The sequence below is a fragment of the Aedes albopictus genome, chromosome 2 (genome assembly GCF_035046485.1).
Source record: "Aedes albopictus strain Foshan chromosome 2, AalbF5, whole genome shotgun sequence".
NCBI lineage: Eukaryota > Metazoa > Arthropoda > Insecta > Diptera > Culicidae > Aedes > Aedes albopictus.
In genome coordinates this window covers 17,586,437-17,610,829 of record NC_085137.1, presented here as the reverse complement: position 1 = coordinate 17,610,829, position 24,393 = coordinate 17,586,437, and the positions used below count along the sequence as shown (strand labels likewise).

The window sequence follows — 24,393 nt, the reverse complement described above, 5'->3', positions numbered from 1 at the left end:
ATCCTCATGGAAAAGAATCCTCAAAGAGAAACCCTTGGGGGAAACCCCGAAGGATCACTTAAAAAAAATCACTGTTCTAGAGGAATCTCTGCGCGAGTTACTAGAGGAATCCACGAGGGAGTTCCTAGAGGTGTTACTGAAAAAGTTTCTAGAGGAATCCCTGAGGGAATTCTTAAAGGAGTCTTTGAGGAAATTCCTAGAGCAATCTCTGAGGATCTATTTAGAGGAATTCCTTAAGGAATTTATGAAGGAATCCCTGAGAGAGTTTCTAGAGAGAGTTTCTATCTCAGAAGGAGTAGGTAGCGTAGGTAGGTAGGTAGGATACTAAAGGAATCCCCGGAAAAAAATTTGATGAAATTCTGGAATAATTCCCGGACGAATTTTCCCTGATTCCCTGGATTAATTCCCAGGAGATTTTTTGGACGAACTCCCTGAATGACTTTTGGAAGAATTCCCGGAAGAACTTCTGGAGAACTTGCTGGGTAAATTCGTGGAGGTAGTTTGTGAGGAACTTTGGAAAAAAAAAAATTCCCGGAGGATTTTATGGATGAATGCTTTATGAAATTTATGAAGGGATTACCGGAGAAATATCTAAACAAATTGACAAATATGTTTCTGGACGAATTTCCAGAGGAATTTATGAAGGAATTTCAAATTGTTCAATATTTTTCCGTGGGAGTTTCTGGATGAGTTGCTGGATGATTTTTTTAAGGAATTCTCGGAGAAATTTATGCATCAATTCCCGGAGGAATTCCTGAAGGATTCTAAGAAGAATTTCTTTTGGAGTTCCCGGAGGAATTTCTTGAAGAATTCCCGTATGATTTTCCGGAGAACTTCTGGAGGTATTGCTTGAAGAATTTCTGGAGGAGTTCCCGAAGGAAATTCTGGAGGAACTTCTGATTTCCGGAATAAATTCTCAAGAAATTCCTGGGGGCAGTTCCTGAAAAATTCCCGGAGGAGTTTCTGGATTAATTCTCTGATGAATTCGGAAGGAATTTCCGTAAGAATTTCTTGAGTAGTTTCCAGAAGAATTGCTGGACAAATTCTCGAACTTTTACTTTTTCTTCGGTTAATCAGAATTTCTTTCAGGAGTGCATTTGGAATTAGCTTCACCAATTTATTTAAGATTCTACTCAGCGCTTCTTTCTTAAATTTCTCCGGGATTTATTTCGGAAAAATTATCACACTTGAAATTTCTTCAGAAATATCAGCATGGATTTAAAAAAAAACTCTATGGATTCCTTCAAAAAGAGCTCCAACAGTTCTGCTAAGAGTGGCTCCAGTGGTTCCTTGAGAATTTCCTCCAGAAATTCTTTAATATATTCTATCAATGATTTTTTAGAAGTTCTTCAGAAGTTCAGTGTAAAAATGGATGGCTTTTAGTATTAGAAGACTCATTGCCATGGGGTCGTACCTGCATAGGGGCGCTGCAATTTGGGAATTTATTGAGAAACCAGTTCTAATTTTGGTGGAAATTGTGGTCTGAAAATTGTTAAATCGTAATGTTATCCAAATCTGCAGAGTCTTCGAAGATTGTTATCCGACTGCTTCACCTGTTGTTGTATTGATTGATTGCAATCCAGATCCGTAGACATAATCTGCTTTAAAATATCGCGTGTCCAACAAGTCTAATGCCTTCCCTTCTCTCTATCTCGTTCGCAGTGAAATCAGCCGTAACCAGGTACGACTTTGCCGATGCCGATCCAAAGAACGCCGATACCAGCAAAGTGCAGGAAATGCTGCAGCTGAAGGACCGAGGAGGCGTAGGCGATGCAGGCGATCTGGACCCCCAAGGGAACGAGCTGTGCCCGGAGATTGTCGATAACACCAAGCCGGCCTCGTTGATGATGCAGTTCCTGCTGTTGCTCTATCGGAATCTGCTGATGCTGCGGCGGAATTATGTAAGTTCTGTTCTCTAGGTTTGAAAGCGCTCCTACACAGTCGTAGCCCAATGATAACCACCTGTGGTAGTGTATGGTAATTTGTTCATAGCACGTGAATATAACTAGAAAGAAACCTTGTTGCAGCGACGGCGGCGCCGGCTAATCAAGACGGCATCTCGCGCGCGTAAACTGATCTGATTGCAACATTTTCAGCTCGAGTCGCCGAAGCGAAAATCAATTTAGCGGATGCGCTTCGTTTCCCGATTTTGAGCGTGATTACTATGACGGCAATTATTCATGTGCTAAGTTGTCATAATGATCACGCGATCACAATGATTAAAGTATTCGACGACAATGCAAACAATGGAATGACCTGGCGGTGAAGTCTTTTGTTTAATGAGCTAATTGAAGCGTTGAGATACATTCTCAGCTGAGTAACTCAGCTTATTAGTCGTTTGACACTATACGGTACGGAGTCGTGAGAATGGGGAAAATAATTACTGTGATTTACCCGATCAATCCTGATTGTAGCTTCTGATTTATTTATGAGGATTCCTCGGGGTACTTTTAGAGTACGTGTTATATTCCAGCATTATCCAGTATCGTGGGCAGGCATACGCTCCATTTGGTGTATTACATCAGTTGAAAAGCTCCTTCGAATGATTTATAACGAGGCAGACGGGTTAAACGAATATCGCAGATCAATCCGGTTATCGCATGGGCAACCTCATTATTCATCCATCATCGATTTGAAATGTTGTTTGAGTTGTCTGAGTTCTACAGTAGAACTTCTCTACCTGTATAAAACGCCCATTATTGTTATTGTATCAGAATGTAGTGCACGTGCTGTTCAAATGTAAACACATTCCGAGATTGGCAACTCCCTAATGGTAATCACTGCCATTAGTTTGAAAGTATTTGCGCTTAGAACGAGTTCTGGATCGGGTCGATGCACAAGGTGGGCGCCACATCGTATTAATTCAGTAGAAGTGTAGGCACCCCACAGTCCGCGGCTGGTTTGACACGGTAAACAACTAAATTTTGTTTTTCGATTTGCAATTGAGAAGACGTGACTTGTTTGATAATATTGTATTTATTTGGTACTTCTTGGAGTTGTTCTAGCAATCCTTTTTTAATGTTTACGGTTTGTAAGCTCTCTTCTTCGCCTACCTCAACCTGGAACTGTGTCACGTACCAAAGTCTACCAGATTATTCTTGACTTTGCATATTCAATTTAAAAGATGATTCATTCGACTGGGTCATTTGATAAGACCCTTTCTAAACCTGTGGTTCAATCTCATTGTCGTTCTTGCACTATTTATATCTTTTTCCAAATACTCTTACTTTTAGTAGCTTTATGAACAGTTCAGGTATAATTTAAACACTAGCTACCAAGCCATATGAATCCGTTAAGTTGTTTATTACTTTTATGATACACTCCGACCTTATTTTACGTCCGTTTATTTTACGCCGGATTGATTAACGTCCACTTTTTTATGTCCAAAATTAAGATTTACGTCCATTTCAATCATTGCTCTAAACCTTCAATAGTTTTCTAAATATACACATGAAATGTTCAGAAAAGTTCGAAAGGACAACAAAAGCGAACCAGTGATAGTTCCTGATATCATTATTTCTTAAGTAAATTAATAAATAAATAAATAAATAAACTCTTCAGCAAAATGTAAGTAGACGTCAAACACTGTTTCCTGCTGCATAGAATAGAACGATTTTTTTTTAAACTGGCAACACTGCTGAGCTGTAAACCAAAATCTGAATATATAATTCACTACAATTGAGATGGTGTTCATTAGAGTGGGTCAACGTTGTATGGAGAAAATTGAAATCTGATCGCATTAACCCGGAACGAAGCTTTTTCAATATGTATTATCGTCCAAAACAACTGTGAAAAATTTGGAAGCGATTGGTTGCGTCCTCGTATTCCGCATGGCGATTGAAACTTGTATGAAAGTTGGTATGGGAAAACGTACTTTTTTGTACTTTACTCATAAGTTGATTTTGTTTCTGTCTAAAACCATGTAACCAACGACGTTAAAGTATAGCCAAGGATATGTCGAAAAATTTTGCCGAAGAACGCAAAGTGATCCGACGCTTGTGAAAAAAGTTATTCGCTTGGTAACTTAGGCCGAAAATTTAGATTTTTTTCTATTCATGTTATTCCTTCACATGGTAAGTGTTAAGCACCACCGGGCAATCTGTACGTTATAACTTTTTTCACTAGCGTCGAATCACTTTGCGGTCTTCAGCAAAGTTTTTCGGCATATCCTTAACTATATTTTAACGTCATTGGTTACATGGTATTAGACAAAAAATTTCAACTTATAAGTAAAATGCAAAAAAGTACGTTTTCCAATACTAACTTCCATACAAAATTCAATCGCAATACGGGGACGCAACCAATCACTCCAAAATTTTGCACAGCTGTTTTGCGCTAAAAGGAACCGAAAAAGTTTTTTTTTCCGAAAAATCGACTTTGTTGACCCTGTCTAGTGTTCATGTTTCTTTTAGTTTGAAATAACGTAACACAATATCAGCAAGTCAACTAGATTTACCTTGAGTACTTGTCTTAGTTAAATTTAGTACTTCAAGATAATCTCTGCAATTGGCAACACTGCATAATGTTAAACATCGATCAACGCGATTTTGAGATAATATATTGAATTCGATTGTTCAGTTAAGATTATGTAGAAGTCAAGTGGCATCTTTGGCGTAATTTTAAAATACCGAAATTTTTGACGTCATTTAATAACACATATTGTTTGCACTAGCCTGCAACACTGGTCATGTAGATTCAAACATAGCTCAATATCACAGATCCGATGTAAGATAGGCCATTCGAATGTTCGACAATGTTATGGTACACCTCAAGTGCAGTACATTGTTTCACGTTGGGACAAAAAATAATAATATTATTGCTGGCAACACTGATCATACAGATTCAAATATAGCTCAATATCTCTGACATCTGTAGAAAGTTCAATAAAGAAAGAGCGAATAGCGACATCAGCATAACAAGTCTACAAGACGCTCTGGACAACTCTGAAGAAAAAACGACAAAACTGTTGAATTTCCTGCGCGAAACAGGATTATTCAAGCAACTTTAAGCTAAACGAAAACAATCTTGGAAAATAAGAATTGTAGTACGGTGGATGAGGAGATAATTTTCAAACGCATGAATAGAAACAATGATTGTATAATGAAATTATCTATGTATATAAAAATGCAGTGGCATACGTGGGACCGCGCATAGCTTGCGAACGGAAGGCCCGATTTTGGTCGTTTTAGTTTGTTTCTGTTAGTTTTCACCCAAGGAAGGTTTATTTTTTTTTTTTTTTTGCTAGGTTTCTAGCTGCACTCTGAATAGAGTTGAAACCTCTACACTAGACCCGAAGATAGAAAAGAGTACGTAATCTTTCAGAAGCAGTTTGCCAGCCGTACGCGGAAAATGATATCCATTAAGACACTGTTGCCTACTGACTCAGAAAGTTACGGTAGAAGGTTGGAAAGTTTTCAATTGATCAGTCAGTCAGGATTTGCCTATGTAGTGTTATGGTCACATGGTTTGTGTTTGTCGTCTTGTTCGATTTTGTGGTATGGTTCAATATGTTTTCTTCTCGTTAAGTCAGTTGTCGTATGTTTGTTTTTTTTTCATCGAATCAATCAATCCCTGTATGTTAAAATATAGTCGATCCTGTGTCAAATTGTTTTCTTGATTTCGCTAATCGTTTTCTACTTCTCTGTGTTCATCTCTTGTGTCCTTAAATTGTCATCGGTCCAAAACCCACAGAAACATGCAACTGAACTTCTGATATTTTTCTGTTGGAGTCAAAATGCCATCTAAGAGATAAACAAAAATACGTCAAGTTGGTCAGTTGATTGCAATAAAATTTTAAAATTGTTACCGAACGGTAACTTGGTTTTGTTTATGGTGGGGGTGTAGGGATATATATAATTGTCTAGCTAGCTTAACGGTCACTTCAAATGAGTGGGTGACAATCGTGTCGACCTAATGCCGCATGTGCAGGTGTAAGCAGTAGTGAATTTAGACAGCCGCCTGAAGGGGGTGGCGATGTGGGCGGAAATGCTGAGAGAGAGATATATTAGGAGAGAAGATCGTTTGACGTTGCTGGCCGATGGATAATCGTGGAGAAAAATCGGGGAGTCACCGAGAGATCGCGCGGGAAGACAGATGTGTGTTACCACGAAACGGAGACCGGTTCGGGGACTCGAGACAGTGCTTGTGACAAGTTTTGACGGTGCATGTGTGCAAGTGACTGGGTTGCGCGCCGAAACCGGGAATGTGTCAAAACCTTGGTCGACCAAAAAGGACCGAGCCAGGACAGTAACACGTGGGACGGGATCGACCCCCCCCCCCCCCCTCCCCGGAGCTTCGTCGATTGTTAAAGAGGACTTCACTGGAAGCAGGCTAATCTCCAGTCCACTATTTCTATCCTGCCCGGACGAAACCCAGTGAGCACGGTATCAGGTGCACCTCACACTACAACTACCGTCGTCCGAAGCCTGTGGACAATTCGCCCCGGTACTTACTCCGGGTTCTCTGCTTACCGTTTGTGAAGTTCCGCCCAATCTCGCGGTGAAACGCGTGGCGCTCGACTGCCACCGGTGACCTTCGACGTTCGGTCGGCCTTATTGCGCTCTCAGCAACACTCCAAGTATCACCGAATCTGTGAATCCTCCAAACAGCGCTGCCATCGGCATTCCGCCGCTGGTCACACCGACCCCCCCCCCCCCCCTGAAATGCAGAGTAAGGGGGCGATACCATTTGGATTCCTCTTCGCTTCCAGTTACCGCATCACGATCGTCCAGGCGTCCCGTATTTCGACAGGACGAACGCCGACAACAATACCACCACGAACACCACCATTTGTACAAACCGATCAATAGATACAACGTTTAAAAGGTAATTTCTTACTCTTTCCTTTAGGACCACCCCACCGAAAGCTCCCCCATCCAAAACGCCCTGGGACCCGGGAGGCAGAAGATGGCCATGAGTACCCACCCCGGAAGCGGCCGCTGGCTCAGACCAGCCGCTTGGGGCTTTGGCCGGTCCCCGTCTGGGACCGAGCAGGGACTCCCGGGGTCAAAAGTTGTTTCACTGGCGCCCAACGTAAAAGTAACCATGTGCGGTTCCTAGGAGGAATAAATATCTATGGATACTTTTTCTAAATTAGCGTTGGGGGAGTTTTCGAAATTAAAGTTTCTCAAATCCACTCTGGTCACTCTAGGTGCAAAAACAAAAGAAGTTTGCTGACAGTTTGACGTCATTTAATAGGTTCAATTTCATCGAAATTCAATGCGAGTAAGATTTTATTACTGTGTCACTTCAGCGGGTCAAATTCGTTCTGATTTGGAAGCAAAATCTTGCGATCCACGGATGTTTGATGACCTTAACAAAAGGAACTGATCAGATTGGTTACCGTTTTAATAAAACATCAATTATTCCGCACTACGTCTACACCCTCAAGCGAAAGCCTACCAAATTATAATCACATACAATCGATTTTTTGTGTTGACTTCGATATCGCGTATGAATTGTTTCTCATCCAAGGGAATCAACCCTGCCTAGTTCGCGACGACGAATGTAGTATTTCGTCACACTCACCGCGGATAATTACAACTACCCGGGTATCGAAAAGTTCCAATTAAGTCATGACGAACTTCGTAGCCATGGTCAGGGAACAGGCCTCCAAATTCAGTACAAGCACAGAGGGTACGAAGCAATATCATTTGCCAGGGCAACCACAAGGATTGTCCTGCTCCACCGCTAAACCTCCATTTAGAAGTTTTGACAAATGCACTCTCACTAATGGAAAGCGATTTTTAGTCAATTTTCAATCGTTTTCTCAACGGTCAGCCCTACAGAAGCGCCCTACCATGGACAATTCACCTAATCCGACGTTTGGTTTGTCCCGGGTGGCAATTCCATCATGTTAACCGTTCTATAACGTCAGTGAAATCCTAAAGTCGCTGGATTTTCAAAGAGCGCATATTTTCAACCTTAGCTCAACCAATATGTGATAACGGTTAGGTGGCTATACCTCACTTTTTTCATTGATTATCTCTGAATAATCGGAGAGGAACAATATAACCAATAACCACAACCAAATATAAGAAGGCCAAGGTCAACGATCTATAGAATCGAGCCCGCAAGTGACGTATAATATCTTTCTTTCAAGCTTGGTTAAACAAAGCTTTAAAATTTGAAAGAGACGTTCGATATTGTGTAACACGTTGCACTTAATCACTATCCACTACATTTCACAAAAAAAATCTTTTATCATACCTCGACCGAAGAATAACCCGAGTTAGTTAGTTTAAAACAATCTATTTCTTATTGAACGTATGTACCTCGCCAGGTGATTGCCAATCAAGGGTCATTACCCTTTGAAATGGCTTACAATCACGGTTGAAGCATGGTTGTACTGAGAATAGATGCTCCATCCAACGAGTTGTTCCGAACACTCGTGCTCACTAATTTTGTCCTCGGGTAGACTGCTTACTAAATTGTCACCGTTCCAGGTCGCTGAGAGTAGAGTCTGAAAATGTAGAATAATCAATTGTAAATGTTCGTTCAACGACCATCCAATCCATAGATCATTTTTGAAATTGCTGAACCTACCTTCTGTCCTTGACCTCTTTGCCTAAGGCCATCGCTTTCCGCGGAGCGAGCCCTGTAGGCGGTATAGGTAATTAGGAATTCTCGTAGTAGCAAGCTTCTATACGTACGATACCCGTCTTTAGGAGGAGACGTCCTCAAATAGCGGGATTCGCGAAACCTACGCGCGCGCGGGTTGTGTTCCATAGTGAACAACAGCCGAACGAATACTGTCCGGACAAGTAATGATCAATCCCAAGTTGGAGCGATCGGAAAAGTTCTCTCGAGAGTGGAACTGTTATATTGTTATACAAACTTCCAACGCATACAAAAATTCCCGAACCACAGTAATGTACTGTAAATTCCGTTGAATCGTCTAGCTATTGTTTTTCGTATATGGATGTGTGTGAAGAAGTAGTGTCGTGGTAACGATCGTCGAAACGATCCGTATACTATAGTCCAGTGTTGAACGGTTCTTCGTCGGTATCGGTACTGTCCCGCGTGGCAGTCGGTGGCGTGTAATAGATTTGGACCACGGCTTGTACACGGGGCAGTAGATGTAGTATAGACACTTAGACCGCGATACTGTTTATATCCGTCCAAAAGCTCTCAGGACGTTGCGGAAAGGAAAGTTCGAGTTAACCCAAGTGAAGTTTTGACATGTTTAGCTGGGAAAACAATGTCTTTCAAAAAGTTCTTCTAGGTTAAAACAGTGTACACTTTAGTGATAAGGCATGTGTTTTTTTTTGTTTTGGCATCTAGTGTTTTTTGTTTGCTTTGATTTTGTTTCTTTGATTACATTCAATTAGCAGTAATTTTGTACATAAAACAAAAAAGAAATTGTGAATTCCTTTTTTCCCCTGACCAGAGGGGGATGTTACCGAACGGTAACTTGGTTTTGTTTATGGTGGGGGTGTAGGGATATATATAATTGTCTAGCTAGCTTAACGGTCACTTCAAATGAGTGGGTGACAATCGTGTCGACCTAATGCCGCATGTGCAGGTGTAAGCAGTAGTGAATTTAGACAGCCGCCTGAAGGGGGTGGCGATGTGGGCGGAAATGCTGAGAGAGAGATATATTAGGAGAGAAGATCGTTTGACGTTGCTGGCCGATGGATGATCGTGGAGAAAAATCGGGGAGTCACCGAGAGATCGCGCGGGAAGACAGATGTGTGTTACCACGAAACGGAGACCGGTTCGGGGACTCGAGACAGTGCTTGTGACAAGTTTTGACGGTGCATGTGTGCAAGTGACTGGGTTGCGCGCCGAAACCGGGAATGTGTCAAAACCTTGGTCGACCAAAAAGGACCGAGCCAGGACAGTAACACGTGGGACGGGATCGACCCCCCCCCCCCTCCCCGGAGCTTCGTCGATTGTTAAAGAGGACTTCACTGGAAGCAGGCTAATCTCCAGTCCACTATTTCTATCCTGCCCGGACGAAACCCAGTGAGCACGGTATCAGGTGCACCTCACACTACAACTACCGTCGTCCGAAGCCTGTGGACAATTCGCCCCGGTACTTACTCCGGGTTCTCTGCTTACCGTTTGTGAAGTTCCGCCCAATCTCGCGGTGAAACGCGTGGCGCTCGACTGCCACCGGTGACCTTCGACGTTCGGTCGGCCTTATTGCGCTCTCAGCAACACTCCAAGTATCACCGAATCTGTGAATCCTCCAAACAGCGCTGCCATCGGCATTCCGCCGCTGGTCACACCGACCCCCCCCCCCCCCCTGAAATGCAGAGTAAGGGGGCGATACCATTTGGATTCCTCTTCGCTTCCAGTTACCGCATCACGATCGTCCAGGCGTCCCGTATTTCGACAGGACGAACGCCGACAACAATACCACCACGAACACCACCATTTGTACAAACCGATCAATAGATACAACGTTTAAAAGGTAATTTCTTACTCTTTCCTTTAGGACCACCCCACCGAAAGCTCCCCCATCCAAAACGCCCTGGGACCCGGGAGGCAGAAGATGGCCATGAGTACCCACCCCGGAAGCGGCCGCTGGCTCAGACCAGCCGCTTGGGGCTTTGGCCGGTCCCCGTCTGGGACCGAGCAGGGACTCCCGGGGTCAAAAGTTGTTTCAAAATAATAAAGATTGCTTGTCAACTATTATGTATTCGTCCCCCTACAAATACTATGAAAAATGTTCAAATTCGTTCAATTGTCACCTAGATAAACCATGTCATTTTCTCAAGCGTAGCCTAGAAATGTCAACCTAGTCATACACAAGTAACGTTGTTCAGTTAATAAAAAGCAGTCAGTTTTTGTCCAAAATGTCACGTCGAACGCATTGACGTCAACAATGCGTTTAAGTGTTCGCACGTTAGCTTCGAATCTATCAGCACAATTAAGTGCTGCAAATCTCCTTCCCACTATTAATTCTTCGGTCGATTTTAATTGCTTTATTTAAAGAAAATGTGACCAACTAACATTCTAAAAATTCGAAAAAGCGACTATGACATTAATGAATTACTAATCAAAATAAACCGAGAAACGTGGGAAATAGAGCCCAAACAACATTTTGAAGACGGCTGGCTGTAAAAGGTTCCAAAACCTGTCACAAATCCTATAATACTTTTATTAGGATTTGTAACGATCATCAAAACCTTCTTAAATCCAACCGACTTGGAACTATTGCTTGGAAATAGACTCTAATGAGCCCTGGCGGATCCTCCATGTTTATCGAGCATGTCTGATGCATATGATCAGCCATACTCTATCTGCAGCAGCCGGTTCGTGATGAACCGTTGGAGGCGCATTAAAGTGTTGAAAAGGTGATATGTTTCACTAAAGAACACTACATTACAATAATCAAAATGAAACTCCTTCACTTTAATACCGTCAACCCCTGCGAACTTGGCCAGGGAGTTTTCACCCAAGGAAGGTTTATGAGCCAAAAAACATAGAAAAATTGAGAGTTTTTGAAAATCGATATTCCATACATTTTGACCGGGGACTTGGTCTTGGCTAGAGACTTGAAACGTCAAAAAACGCAGTAGGCAAGACAAAGTTTGCCGGGTACAGCTAGTAGTATAGGGCACTGCACTGTTTTGATTTTGTATGGGATTTTGACGTTTCGTGGCCTTGTTGTTTACAAAATTTCTGTAAGAGCGAAAGAGAAGGAGATAATTTCATGCACTGCCCTATATAAGATGCGACACGAATGCACCCTGGTGTCAAGTGTCGAAAATAAACAAACAAACAAACAAACAAAACATCTCTGACATGTTGTGAGATAGGCAATTTGAATGTTCTACAATGTTATAGTGCACCTCAAGTGCAGTACATTATTTCACGTTGGGACAAAAAATAATTTTATTATTGCTGGCAACACTGATCATACAGATTCACATATAGCTAAATATCTCTGAAATGTTGTGAGATAGGCAATGGGGCACGTTCGGTGTAGTACTAGATTTGTAGTAATGAGCTGAATTTTTGTATGGGGAGGAGGTCAATTCTCCGTTTCTGCAATTAAATGGTGCAAAAAGCGTGGGTATTATGATTCATTGTCTAATTTGGTGCTGTTTGAGCAAAACTTTGGATAACTATGTTGTTTATGTTGCACGAAATGGAGAAAACAACAACACTGTTGCCCAAAGTTTTGCTCAAACAGCATCAAATTATGTAAGGAATCATAATACCCACGCTTTTTGCACCATTTCATCGCAGAAACGGCGATTTGACCTTCTCACCATACTAAAATTCAGCTCATTGCTACAAATGTAGTACTTCACCGATGTGCCCTATTCGAATGTCCGAAGGAACTTTTGGATAATTCTCTAATATAATCCTAGAGGCATCCCTGAATCTTCCTGAAAAACTCTTCGAAAGAACTCCAGAAGCGATCTCTGGAAGAACTTTTAGAAGAATCCCTCAAGGAACTTCTGGAGTAATCTCTGGAGGAACTGCTGGAAGAAACTTAGAAGAAACTCCTGGATGAACCACTGAATGCACTTCTGTAGGAATCCCTGAAGAAACTTCTGGGGAATTCCTGAATTCTCGTGGATTCTCATGTAAGAATCTCTTAAGGGAATCCAAAAGAGATCATTGAAGGATCCTTTTTTATCTTTATTAACGGTATTTTTAGCCCTAGGCTACTTCATCTCGGGACCCACGCTTTACTTCCCTTCCGAAGGAAGAACTCGCATTTTGCGAGTTTGTCGGGAGTGGGATTCGATCTCAGGTCCTCGGCGTGATAGTCAAGTGTTCTAACCATCACACCAGGTCCGCTCCATTGAGCATCTTTTCGATAGTTCTCTGGGAAACTTCTGAGGGAATCCCTAAACGAACTATATGCGAACTATATATGCGCGAACCCCTGAAACTCCAGGAAGAATCTCTGAAGGAACTCCTGAACTAATCCCTGTAGAAACTCCTGTAAAAATTCCTGAAGAAGTTGCATGAGAAAGCCTTGGAGGAACTTCTAGACTAATCTCTAAATGACCTTCGGTAGGAAATCCTGAAGGAACTTCTGGAGAAATTCTGATAGATCTCCAGGACGCCTCCCCGCATCCTCCTGAAAGAATTTATGGAGAAACTTCTGGAGGAATACCTGAGGGAACTACAGATGGAATAGCTGAGGAATTTCTAAAGGAATTCCTGCTGAAACACCTGAAGGCATCCTTGAATCCTCCTGGAACTACTCTGGAGATCCCTGAAGGCACTCCTGGAGAGAACCTTGAATAAACTTCTGGAGCAATCTCTGAAAGAACTACTGTACTCCAGGGATCGTCCGACTAACTCCTGGATTTATCCCCGGAGAAACTTCTGAGAGAATCTCTGAAAAATCCCCGTGAGACATCCCGAAGGAATTCCAAAGGAATTTCAGGAGGGCAACGATCCCTCTATTACTTGAAGTCTTATTTGCTTTCAAGTGGTTTTGAGAACCACCGTTAAACCAAGATGATTTTATTTTGGCTTTATGCTGGCGTTTATGATCTCTTGAAATCCACTCAACCTGAAAATGTTACTTGGATAAAGAAATTCCATGACGAATCCCAGAAGGAACTGATGTAGGATTCTTGATAGAGCTCCGGGAGAGATCATTGAAGGAACTCCTGGAGAAATCTCTGGAGGAACGCTAGCAGAAATCCCTGTTTGGAATTCTAGAGGAATTCCTAAAGGAATTCCTGGAGAAATATCTGAAGGAACTCCTTTAGGAATTCCTGAGGGAACTCCAGTACAAATTCATGTAGGAACTTCGATAGGAATCCCTGGATGAATAACTGATGAAACTCCTAGAGCAGGGGTTCTCAAACTGTCGGGGTATAATTTGAGCATTTTTGTATTTTTTTTCTGTACTGGGATTTTTTTTTATCTGTATTTACGAGATTTTTAGCTAGTTCATCTCGGGACCCACGCTTTACTTCCCTTCCGAAGGAAGAACTCATATTTTATGAGTATGTCGGGAGTGGGATTCGATCACACCAGGTCCGCTCCACTACTACTGGGAAATTTAACCCTTGATAATTTGGCTGTTATTTGGGACTGTTCTGTATGTCTCACATGGTTTTTGGTAGCTTTCAAACCGTTTTAAAATTGTTTTTGAAAATCATTGAAAAATTGACGATTTGGTCACCATTTAGATGTCATTGCTTCTTTTAAATTGAATCGCAAAAATAACCATATTTAAAAAATTTCCGCAATCATTATATTGTAGTTAACCCTTATGTGGCCGACAGGATACCCGGGTACCCAGGGCCCATTTAAAAGCACGGTATAGAAAAGCAAAAAGTTTGTCGGACACATAACGGTTAAAGTGTTTATGGAAGTAGAATGCACACTAAAATTATTTTTCTAAAAGTTCTACGAAAAACAATTTTTTCCAGGAAAAAATTCTGAATGAAAATATTTTTTCAAAATTTCAAAATGTTTTCGTCTTAAAAATTCGGAGAGTTATCCCTCTATGGTTGACTTTTCGGTCCGGATAAATTATAAGCGGGGTGTTACTATTTCATCCGACGTTTCGACCCTTGGTTTGGTTCTTCTTCAGGGAGGTTATAAGGATACCGGGATACTACTATAACCTCCCTGAAGAAGATCCAAACCAAGGGTTGAAACGTCGGATGAAACAGTATCACCCCGCTTATAATTTATCCGGACCGAAAAGCCAACCATAGAGGGATTACTCTGTCAATCCGTCGGTCGTTTCCACAATCAGCTAGAAAATTCGGTATGCCAAATAGAATTCCCAGAAAAATATAGAAGTGTAGGGATCAAAAATAAAAATTAGTAAAATCATACACCAAAATTCACAAATTCGAGAATTGTATCACCTTCCAAAACATGTTTAAAACAATTTTATATGACGAAAAATTATATTTTGATCAAAATAAAAAAAAAATGGATATAAGAGGGGAGGGTTGATAAATTATGCATTGTTTTTAAATAGGGTGACAAAGGGTATTATCGGCAGCTTTGTTTTTTTCGTCATGAGGGGTTTTTGTCGGTCAAATTGCCTGAAACTTGGTCATATCATTCAGCTTGATTGGGAAAGACTTGAGGCCGGTTTTGAGTTTTTTAGGTTTAAAAAAAACATTACCAAGGGAACAAAACGGCCGAAAATACTTAAGTAACTCTAGATCAAATATGTTTTCAATAATGAGTTTTTTTTAGTTGTTTATTTGTTATATACATTTTATACCTCCATCTTCCTACAAATAAAGCTGAATTCCATATTTCGTTCCATATTCGTGCTGTTGGCGCGCCACGACATTTTTGAAAATTTTAAAAGGCGCCGTGGTAGCAAAAAGTTTGGGAACCTCTGGCATAAACGATCGAATCGTTGACTACCAGCACAATCCAAACTGTTAGCAAGACTGCCATTTTTTTTAAGTTTAAGTTTCCAGAGGTTGCAGGAGGCTTCTAAGACGTACCAAGAGGCTTCAAGGGGTTCCAGGAGCGTTTCTGGGGTGTTGCGAATGATCAGGGATTGTTTTAGTGGTCTCAAGGGTGTTCTAAGGCTTTTCCATTGACTTAGGGAGTTTAAGAGGCCTTTCAGGTGTGTTCCAGGAGATCTTAGGAGCCTTCATCAGCATACCATGGGATTTTAGGGGGTTTAAGGGGCATTCCATGGGTATTCCAGGAGGTCACCGGGAACTTCATGGGCGTTCCATGGAGTTTCAGGGGAGTTTTAAGAGCGTTCCAAGGATTTTCAAAGGGCATAAGGGTCTTTCAGGGGATCCCATGGATTCAAGGAGGTTTCAGAAGGTTCAATTGGAGTTTCAGGGGTGTACCATGGGGTTTCAGGGGATTTTAGAGGTTTTAGGGTCATTTCAGGGGCGTTTCTTAGGGTCTTAAGGGATTTCAGGGATGTTTTATGGGGCTTCAGATGTGTTCAAAGACGTTCCTGCGATGTTCAACAGGGTTTCAGAGGCGCACCATGAAGTTTCAAGGGGTTTCAGAGGTGTTTCGAGGGGTTTCAAAAGCGTGCCGCCTTTGCTGTTTAAGGAGTCTCTGGTGGTTTCATGGGCTCTCCATGTAGTTTCAGAGTGTTTCAGAGGCGGTCCAGATGTGTTCCAAGGGATTTTAGGAGCGTTCTAGAGAGTTCAAAGGATTTCATGGACGTTAGAGTGCTATTTCAGACGGTTTCATGGGGCGTTCCAGGGAGTTTCACGGGGTTTCAGGAACATTCTATGGTGTTTCAGAAGTGTTTGAGGGGGTATTATGAGATGCTGTCCCTGTTTTAACCTAAAAGCCTTCAAAGGCTTGAAAACCCTCTGAAAATCTCCTGCAAATCCCTTGAAAGCTCTTTAAATCTTCCTGAATCTCTCGGAGCCCTTATGAAATCCCTTGAAAAGCTTTAAAACTTCTCTGGAACATCATTGAATTTCTTATTAGAAGCCCAAAAGAACCCCCGCGAACCGCACCGAAACTTTAATAAAATTCACACGAATTCTGCTAGAATCCCATGATTCTGCTAGATAATGTTTTAAAAATTTTAACAGGGAGCACATCCAACTAGATCTTTCTTTATTGCGCCAAAGTTCCACTTCATATTTCCACTGAGACTCCAATTGGAAGATTATGCGTCATCAAGCCTTAAGACGTTATGACCTACAGGTACCCCCATTACCGGATCCATTCCGAAAACCTTCATTTCTAAAATCATGACCTTCTGCCCGCTCAGACACCGCTTCAATATACTAGTTTATCTCGTGCCCAGCATCCCCTGTTACGTAGTCAGCATCAAGCTGGCCTGCACGAGACTATATCGCCAACAGCCATAAAGAACACCTAACAACAACATGTTACTCTTCGCATCACCCGTCGTCCAGCAAGTTCAGCCTTTCAATCCGCCGAACTGTTCAATCTTCCCGGCTCACATTGACTCTAATTCTAATAATTATCCCATCAACTGCCACACTGCCACCACGCGGTAACCGGTTTTGCGCGGAGAAACGTTTCGCACTCTGCTCTCAGGCTCAGACAGTTCTCCATCCATATTCAGTAGGATAGATGAAAAATATGTTGAAATCTGATTGGCAGGTAACTTTATTTCTTTTTCCGGAACCGGTTCCCCGCCGGCAGTCAGTGGGGGGGTTCTTTGCGTGTGATGTTTGCATTGGTTGAAACAATTAATCTTTTTTGTTTGATAGTTTATTGAAATTAGTGTATTTTTTGTTACGTTTCAGTACCTGCTGGGGATTCGACTGATCGCACATGCCTCCGTCGCCACTCTATTTGGATACATCTACCAAGGCGTCGGACCAAATGCCAATCAAGTCCTTGCCAACTACGTCTACCTGTACGGCTCCATGCTGATGTTGGTCTACACCGGGAAAATGGCTGTTGTTCTATCATGTAAGCTTTGATGTGTTTAGTATTTTGTCATAGATATTCTAATGATATGATCTGAATTTCAGTCCAACTTGAAATGGAATCACTAACCCGGGAGCATTTCAACCGATGGTACAAACTAGGACCCTACTTTCTTTCCATATTGATCATCGAAGTTCCAGTACAGGTTGGTATTTACATCAGGAAGTTAGCCAAACATGTTCAACAACCTGTTGAACAACATGTCAACGTCAACTCGGACCGGGGGCTCGTCTGTTTACCCCAAAACATACGATGACTGTCAAACTCAAATATTTACCCATGAACTTCAACTCAAGAACTTCAAGAGACTCACGCTTTCTCGCTTCAAATAAGGCAAAGGCAAATAGAAAACAACCTCTCTTGAACACCTCCGCCGAAATCGTAGATACCAATCGACCGGCGGCGACATCCCCGAAACTTGTTTGCCCGCCTTCCATTACTCACTCAGCAATTATTCCACAGTCATTCATTCATCTATACCTACCTAACTGCTCTTGTTCCGTCCGCAGATCGCCTGCTCGCTGATCTACGTGGTGATAAGCTACCATCTGACCGGCAACTACTACACCTTCGACCGGTTCGTGCTGTTTGCGCTGTTTTGCGTTGCGGGATCCATTTCGGCGCAGGCCTGGGGCTTCTTCATCGGGGCGTCGCTCTCGATTAAGGTGAGTTTGTTGTTATGGATGGCTTGGCTGGTTGTGAGATGCCGGTTCTGGTGAGAGAGAAGAATGTTATCGCTTGAGTGAGATGCGAGCGTGAAAACAACTGGAGTGAGTATATGTAGAGTGAGAACCGGTAACTAGGTGAGAAAGAATGTTGAATGCAACTGTGAGATGAGCATTTTATGGCGTTGTGATCTTTATAGTGGATCTCGCATGAAAGATTTTCAACACTGAATGATAAACGGTTATTAATTCCTTTTCAAATGAGTAATATTAAAGTTTCTTATAAAAGATGGCTTGACATACAGCCTCTCAAATCAAAGGAATCATCTAGGGATTTCAGACATTCATTCAGAGATTCTTCTTTTATTTTCAGAAAATCAAGAATGTAGAATTCGTTTAGAAATTTCTCCAGGGATTTTTTCAACTCATCATACAAATATTACTTAAGAAATACTTCTGGATGTCTTAAGTACGTCCTTAAAATTTTTAAATAATTTCTACAGCAAACCTTCTAAAATGGCTACAGCGATTCATTGAAGTCCATAAAAGACGTCATGCAAAAATTGTACTTTTTAAACTTAATTCCACCAAAATAACTCCAGAAATTTCCTTATAATGAAAAAAAGCACACGAATTCTTTCAGGAATTCTTTCTTTAATTCTGTAGGGGATTCATCAACAAGTTTCTTCAAGGCTTCCTTCGAATCTCCAAGAATCTTTTCAGATTTTCTTTTTCAAGAATTCTTAGATATACCTGTACGACTTCCTTCAGTATTTCTTTCCCTCCAGTGGTTTCTTAAAAACATCTTCCTGGGATTACTTCAGTAATACGTACAGATTTTTTACGAATGGCTGACTTCTGGAATTTCTCCAGGGATTCCATTGAAAATACTCGCAACAATGTCTCTAGGAATTCCTTCACAAGTACTTTCATGATTTTTCAGTGATTTCAGCAGGTATTCATCCAAAGATTCATGCAGAAATTCATACAGAGATTCATTCAGAAGTTCCTACAGGAATAAATACATGGATTTCTTTCAAGAATACCTTTGAACATTTTTGCTCGGATTCGTTAAGAAATTTAGATATTTTTTAAGAAATAATGTATGGAAACTTCTATAAAAATCTCTTTTGAAATTTCTCATGAGATTTTTCTATGAATCTTTGTAGAAGTTTAGTGTTTCTCCCGATACTCCCTAACGCTAAAGAATTCCTCCATGAATTGATTCAGAATATCGTCCTTATGTTTTGATGAGAGCACGATTTTTTTAGAATATCTATCTATATAAAAATGCAGCGGTATACGTGGGACCGCGCATAAATTGCAAACGGATGGTCAGATTTAGGTCGTCTAAGTTTTGTTCTGTTAGTTTTCACCCAATGAAGGTTTATGAGGCAAAAAACATGAAAAAATTGAGAGTTTTTGAAAATCGGGTTTTCATACATTTTGAACGAGGACGTGAACTTGGCTTGGGACTTAAAACCTCAAAAAACGCAGTAGTCAAGACAAAGTTTGCCGGGGACAGCTAGTTTAATAATAAATTATTAGAATTCAATCATTACAAAAATCCTCTAAGCAATACTTCATAAATTCCTCAATGGATTTTTTCTGGAAGTTTTTTTAAGAAATGTCTTCAGAAATGTCTCCTGAGGCTCCTCCAATGGTTCTGCATGAACATCAGCAAGATATTTCTCCAAACAATATATTTGATTTTTTTACAGAAACGCGGTTCTTTTAGAAATTCTTTCAAGGGTTTCTCCATGAGTCTCTTAAAAATTTCGTCAGGAATAACTAATCAACTCTCTAGAAGGTTTCTTTTTGGAATATCTGTTGCGGTTCCTTCAGAAATATCTCCTGAGATTCCTCAACGGATTTTATAGTTTTATAGTAGTTTATGAAGTTACATAACAAGTACTGGAGAAATTCTTCAAGGGTTCCCTGAAGCAATTACTAAAGTCATCTCTGGAGATTCCAAGAAGACATGTTGGTATATCCTGAAAGAATCCTTGGAAAAAAAAAATAATTTTACAGAAAATGGTGCAAAAATTACAGTCAAAAGTACTGGATGCAGTTAAAAAAAAAAACAATCTCAATCAATTTCTGAAGAAATTTCTGGAGGATTTTCGGAAGCAATTCTTGGAAGAACTCCCGGAGATACTTTTGGAGGAATTCTCGGAAGAAATTTGTGAACGAAAATGACTGGTAGATTTCTGAAGTAACCCATAGAGCCTAGAGGAATTTTTGGAAGAAAATTTAGCAGCAGAAGTCTAAAACAAATCTTAAAGAATTCTTGGAGGAATACCAAATGAAATTTCTAAAGAAACTGAATGTTTCTAAGGAATCTCCGAAGAAAGGCCTGGAAAACCGGAGAATATTCTACAGTAATAACAAGAAGAATCTTAAGATATTCGTGGAGAAACATCAACAAATAAAATTCTCAATTGATTTCCGATAACTTCTGGAAAAGTATATGATGCAACCCCAGGAGGAGAATCTTTTGGGAAACCCTTGGAAGAAACATCTGGAAGAATCTCCTGAGAATTTTCTAAATGAATTTCTAAAGAAAGATGAAAGGTGAGTTTGCAGAGAAATTCCAGAAGCAATTTTTCAAGGAACTTTTTTTTTTTTAAATTTAGAAAGCCTTCCTGCAAAACAAAATCTGAATTACTGAAGAAATCGGTGCATAAATTTTGGGATGAATACCCACAGAAACCTCTGGAAAATAAGCTGTAAGAATTTCTTAAGGAATGACTGAAATGAATGACTGAATTTCTGAACGAATCTTTGATGAAATATCGCTAGAGAAACTACTCTTCAATCTGTTTAGGAATTTCTACAGGAATTGTTTTTTAAGGATAAGCTAGGAACATATCTGAACAAACACCTGGAATAATAGGGTATGTGACTATTTGGGCAGAGAGGCGCTATAACGGTGAGATACGCACACTATCTAGCCATGTTCAAAACATCAAGTCAATTGATTAGAAATTGACTGAGTTATAACCAAAAGTGCTCAAAATCGTTGCATACGTTTACTTCCGACATCTTCACCACACCAAATATACGCATACAGCATGGCTTCAAAGCCTAATACTCCTTAAAAATGCCATCATCCTGCATTTTGGGCCACAATTTTGGATTTCAGGTCACCATCTGGGATATTCTGGTGATTTTTTTTTGGCTCCGGACATCTTTCATATTTCAAATATAGCCATATTGCTTGTATATTTTATAGCCCAAGCCTGAAACTCCTTGAAACGCCGCCATATTTGATTTAAGGCCGCCATCTTGGATTTGGAGCCGCCATTTAGGATGTTTTAGTCACCATTTTTTAAGACCAAGCCCACCCGTGGGCTTAATACTACACACGCAACAGCACGTCGTTAACGATTTTTAATTTCGTTATCAACCCATTTTCGCACCGGCCGTTCGTTTCCATGTGAGTAAAATAATGATCGGTCGCCTTTGCGCACCGGTGGTCTCTATTCTCTCCGTACCATCGGTTTTTTGCACTTCTGTAAATCATCGCAATATTTTGTGTATTTCTATGGGGTTATTGCAAATCTTATTCAGTATAATAATTTGTGCTCATATTATGAAAGATGGGGTTTTGGATAAGTCTGAAAACTGTTAGTAAAAATTGAATCCAAATAAATAATTCCCTTGGAGATTTGTACCAGTTTTGGTGCGTTTAAAGATATCATTTTCTCAATAATTTATGATTGTATTTAATCCCGGAATTCAAGCAATCTTTTTTTAAATAATATGTTTATTGCTTACTGTATGACTTGTAGGTTGAATTTTTATCTAAAATAATATCCATCTCTTCAATATTCATGTTGCCTTTCTCGCAAGAAATTTATCTGAATTTGAGATTATGAGTATCTTTTTTAATAATTAGGTTTATTGAATAATTACATCCCTTGCATTTCCAACACATTTATATCGTAGTTGTCTCCTCAACGTTGTATGGAGAAACTTTAAATTTGATCGCATCATCCCGGAACAAAGCTTTTTCAATCTGTATTGGCGACCAAAACGACTGTGCAAAATTTGGAAGCGATTGATTGCGTCCCCGTATTCCGCATTGCGATTGAAATTTGTATGGAAGTTAGTATGGGAAAACGTACTTTTTTGCATTTTACTCATAAGTTGAGTTCTTTTGTCTGATATCATGTAACTTATGACGTTAATGTATAGTCTAGGATATGCCGAAAAACTTTGCCGAAGACCGCAAAGTGATCCGACGCTTGCAAAAAAAGTTATTCGCTTGGTAAATTGGGCCAAAAATTAAGATTTTATTATTGTTGATATTCCTTTCCATGTTAAATGTTAAGCACCACCGAGCAATCTGCACGTTATAACTTTTTCACAAGTTTTTCGTCATATCCTAGGCTATACTTCAACGTAATTAGTTAGATCGTTTTAGACGAAAAAAATCAATTTAGGAGAAAAATGCAAAAAAGCACGTTTTCCCATTCTAAATTCCATACAAATTTCAATCGCAATGCGGAATACGGGGACGCAAACAATCGATCCCAAATTTTGCACAGTTGTTTTGGACGCCAAAAGGAATCGAAAAAGCTTTGTTCCAAAAAATCGACTTTGTTGACCCAGTCTAATAAATAATACACAAGACTGCAAGTCGGGTGGAAGCTGGAGGTCTTTCCTAATCGAAACCGTTCATACATCCGTCGGGGACCGAGCTTCTGGTTTCCAGACAGCTCAAGCAGAGTATGTGTCGGGAATTCAACACTGGGCTCTGATGCAAGCCCCATAAAAACCAACACATCTGCTAGCAACTCTGTACAATCGACCTGGTACCGTTTCCAAAGTGCCTTGGCCCAATAACCCAGAGTGCCAACCGGCACATCAGGATCGAAGCCAGTAACATCCTGATTATGGCATTCTGGTTAACTGAAAGAAAAAGCGGACAAGTTACGGAATATGGATTGGATGGCGACGATGGGCTGGTATTCGTGCCATTCTACTCCTTGAGTATAGAAGGGTGACACCTACTTGGAACGGCGAGAGGGCTAATGGTACGTTTGACTCCGTCTCGGAAAAACCTTGGCAGGCCTCCGAATACGTTTATTGGGCACGAACTCCATCCATGAAAGGAACGTGAGCAACCCTCGCTTGTCCTCCCTGTTTTATACACAACCAAGAGATCACTCCTCCCACAGAGTATGCGTACACACTCAGGTATCAGGTATCAGAAGGCCGGCTCCAGAGGCACGTTATCCTCCATTTGGGACATTTGTGCCATCGCCATACATATCGACACCAACATTTCAAAAGGGCGTAACTGCTTTTGGAATCATCACCTTCTTTTAAAGCTGTGGATCATGTGTTATGATTTCCATGTTTTTCACAACAAGTACCAGATGGGAAAAACTCTCCTCTTTCCGACAACCACGGTGGTTTGAGTGTAAGGGAGGCAGTACGACCTACAGCTTTGAAAGAAGGTATTACTTCCAAATGCAGTTACGCCCTTTTGAAATGTTGGTGCCGATATAAGCCTATTTCATCATTTACCTGAGGGAGAATGGGACAAGGGATGGAATGGGATTAGGAAAGGGAAAGGTGATGAAATAGGAAGGGGTACCCTAGAAAAGGGAATGAACGCATAAGCGCAACGAGAGCTCATAGCCCATACCATAACGGGTTTAATCAGTGCCCTGAAAAGGACACTGTAAAACGCATAAGCGTAAAGAGGGCCTATAGCTCAGTGGAGGTAACTTGTGACGTCATGCGACTTTCAATATGACATTGAAAGGCACGGCATCGAAAGCATCCTCAATATTCAAGAAATAACCCAAGCAAAACCTACGTTTGAGCGAGTACTTTCTTGAAATCATATACAATTTTGTGTAAAACAGTCACTGTCTCTCTCTCTCTTCTTGGCGTAACGTCCTCACTGGGACAAAGCCTGCTTCTCAGCTTAGTGTTCTATGAGCACTTCCACAGTTATTAACTGAGAGCTTCCTCTGCCAATGACCATTTTGCATGCGTATATCGTGTGGCAGGCACGAAGATACTCTATGCCCAAGGAAGTCAAGGAAATTTCCTTTACGAAAAGATCCTGGACCAACCGGGAATCGAACCCGTCACCCTCAGCATGGTCATGCTGAATACCCGTGCGTTTACCGCCTCGGCTATATGGGCCAGTCACTGTGGACACCCCAAATTGGGAGGCATGTGAGTTCACATGAATAGGCATGCCAGCCAGACGAACATCACAGATGTGATAATCGAGAATGCGTCTCAAGCATTTCAGAAAGAACGAGGTAACCAGATAAATCTGAAGCTCATTCCATCTTTATACAACGCACGCACCCTTTCGGGATAAAACTGTGGAGTAATTTCACGCCAT

The 24,393-nt window shown here is 41.0% G+C and overlaps 1 protein-coding gene across 1 annotated transcript in view; it reads left to right on the top strand.

The window, feature by feature from the left end:
• Window positions 1-24,393, top strand: part of LOC109429977 (ATP-binding cassette sub-family G member 1) — a 132,662-nt gene that overhangs the window by 95,949 nt on the left and 12,320 nt on the right. Inside the window, exons 6-9 of the mRNA XM_062849239.1 lie at window positions 1,663-1,901; window positions 17,166-17,334; window positions 17,397-17,497; window positions 17,862-18,017. Coding sequence (XP_062705223.1) covers window positions 1,663-1,901; window positions 17,166-17,334; window positions 17,397-17,497; window positions 17,862-18,017 — 665 coding nt within the window. The remainder of the gene's footprint in view (window positions 1-1,662; window positions 1,902-17,165; window positions 17,335-17,396; window positions 17,498-17,861; window positions 18,018-24,393) is intronic.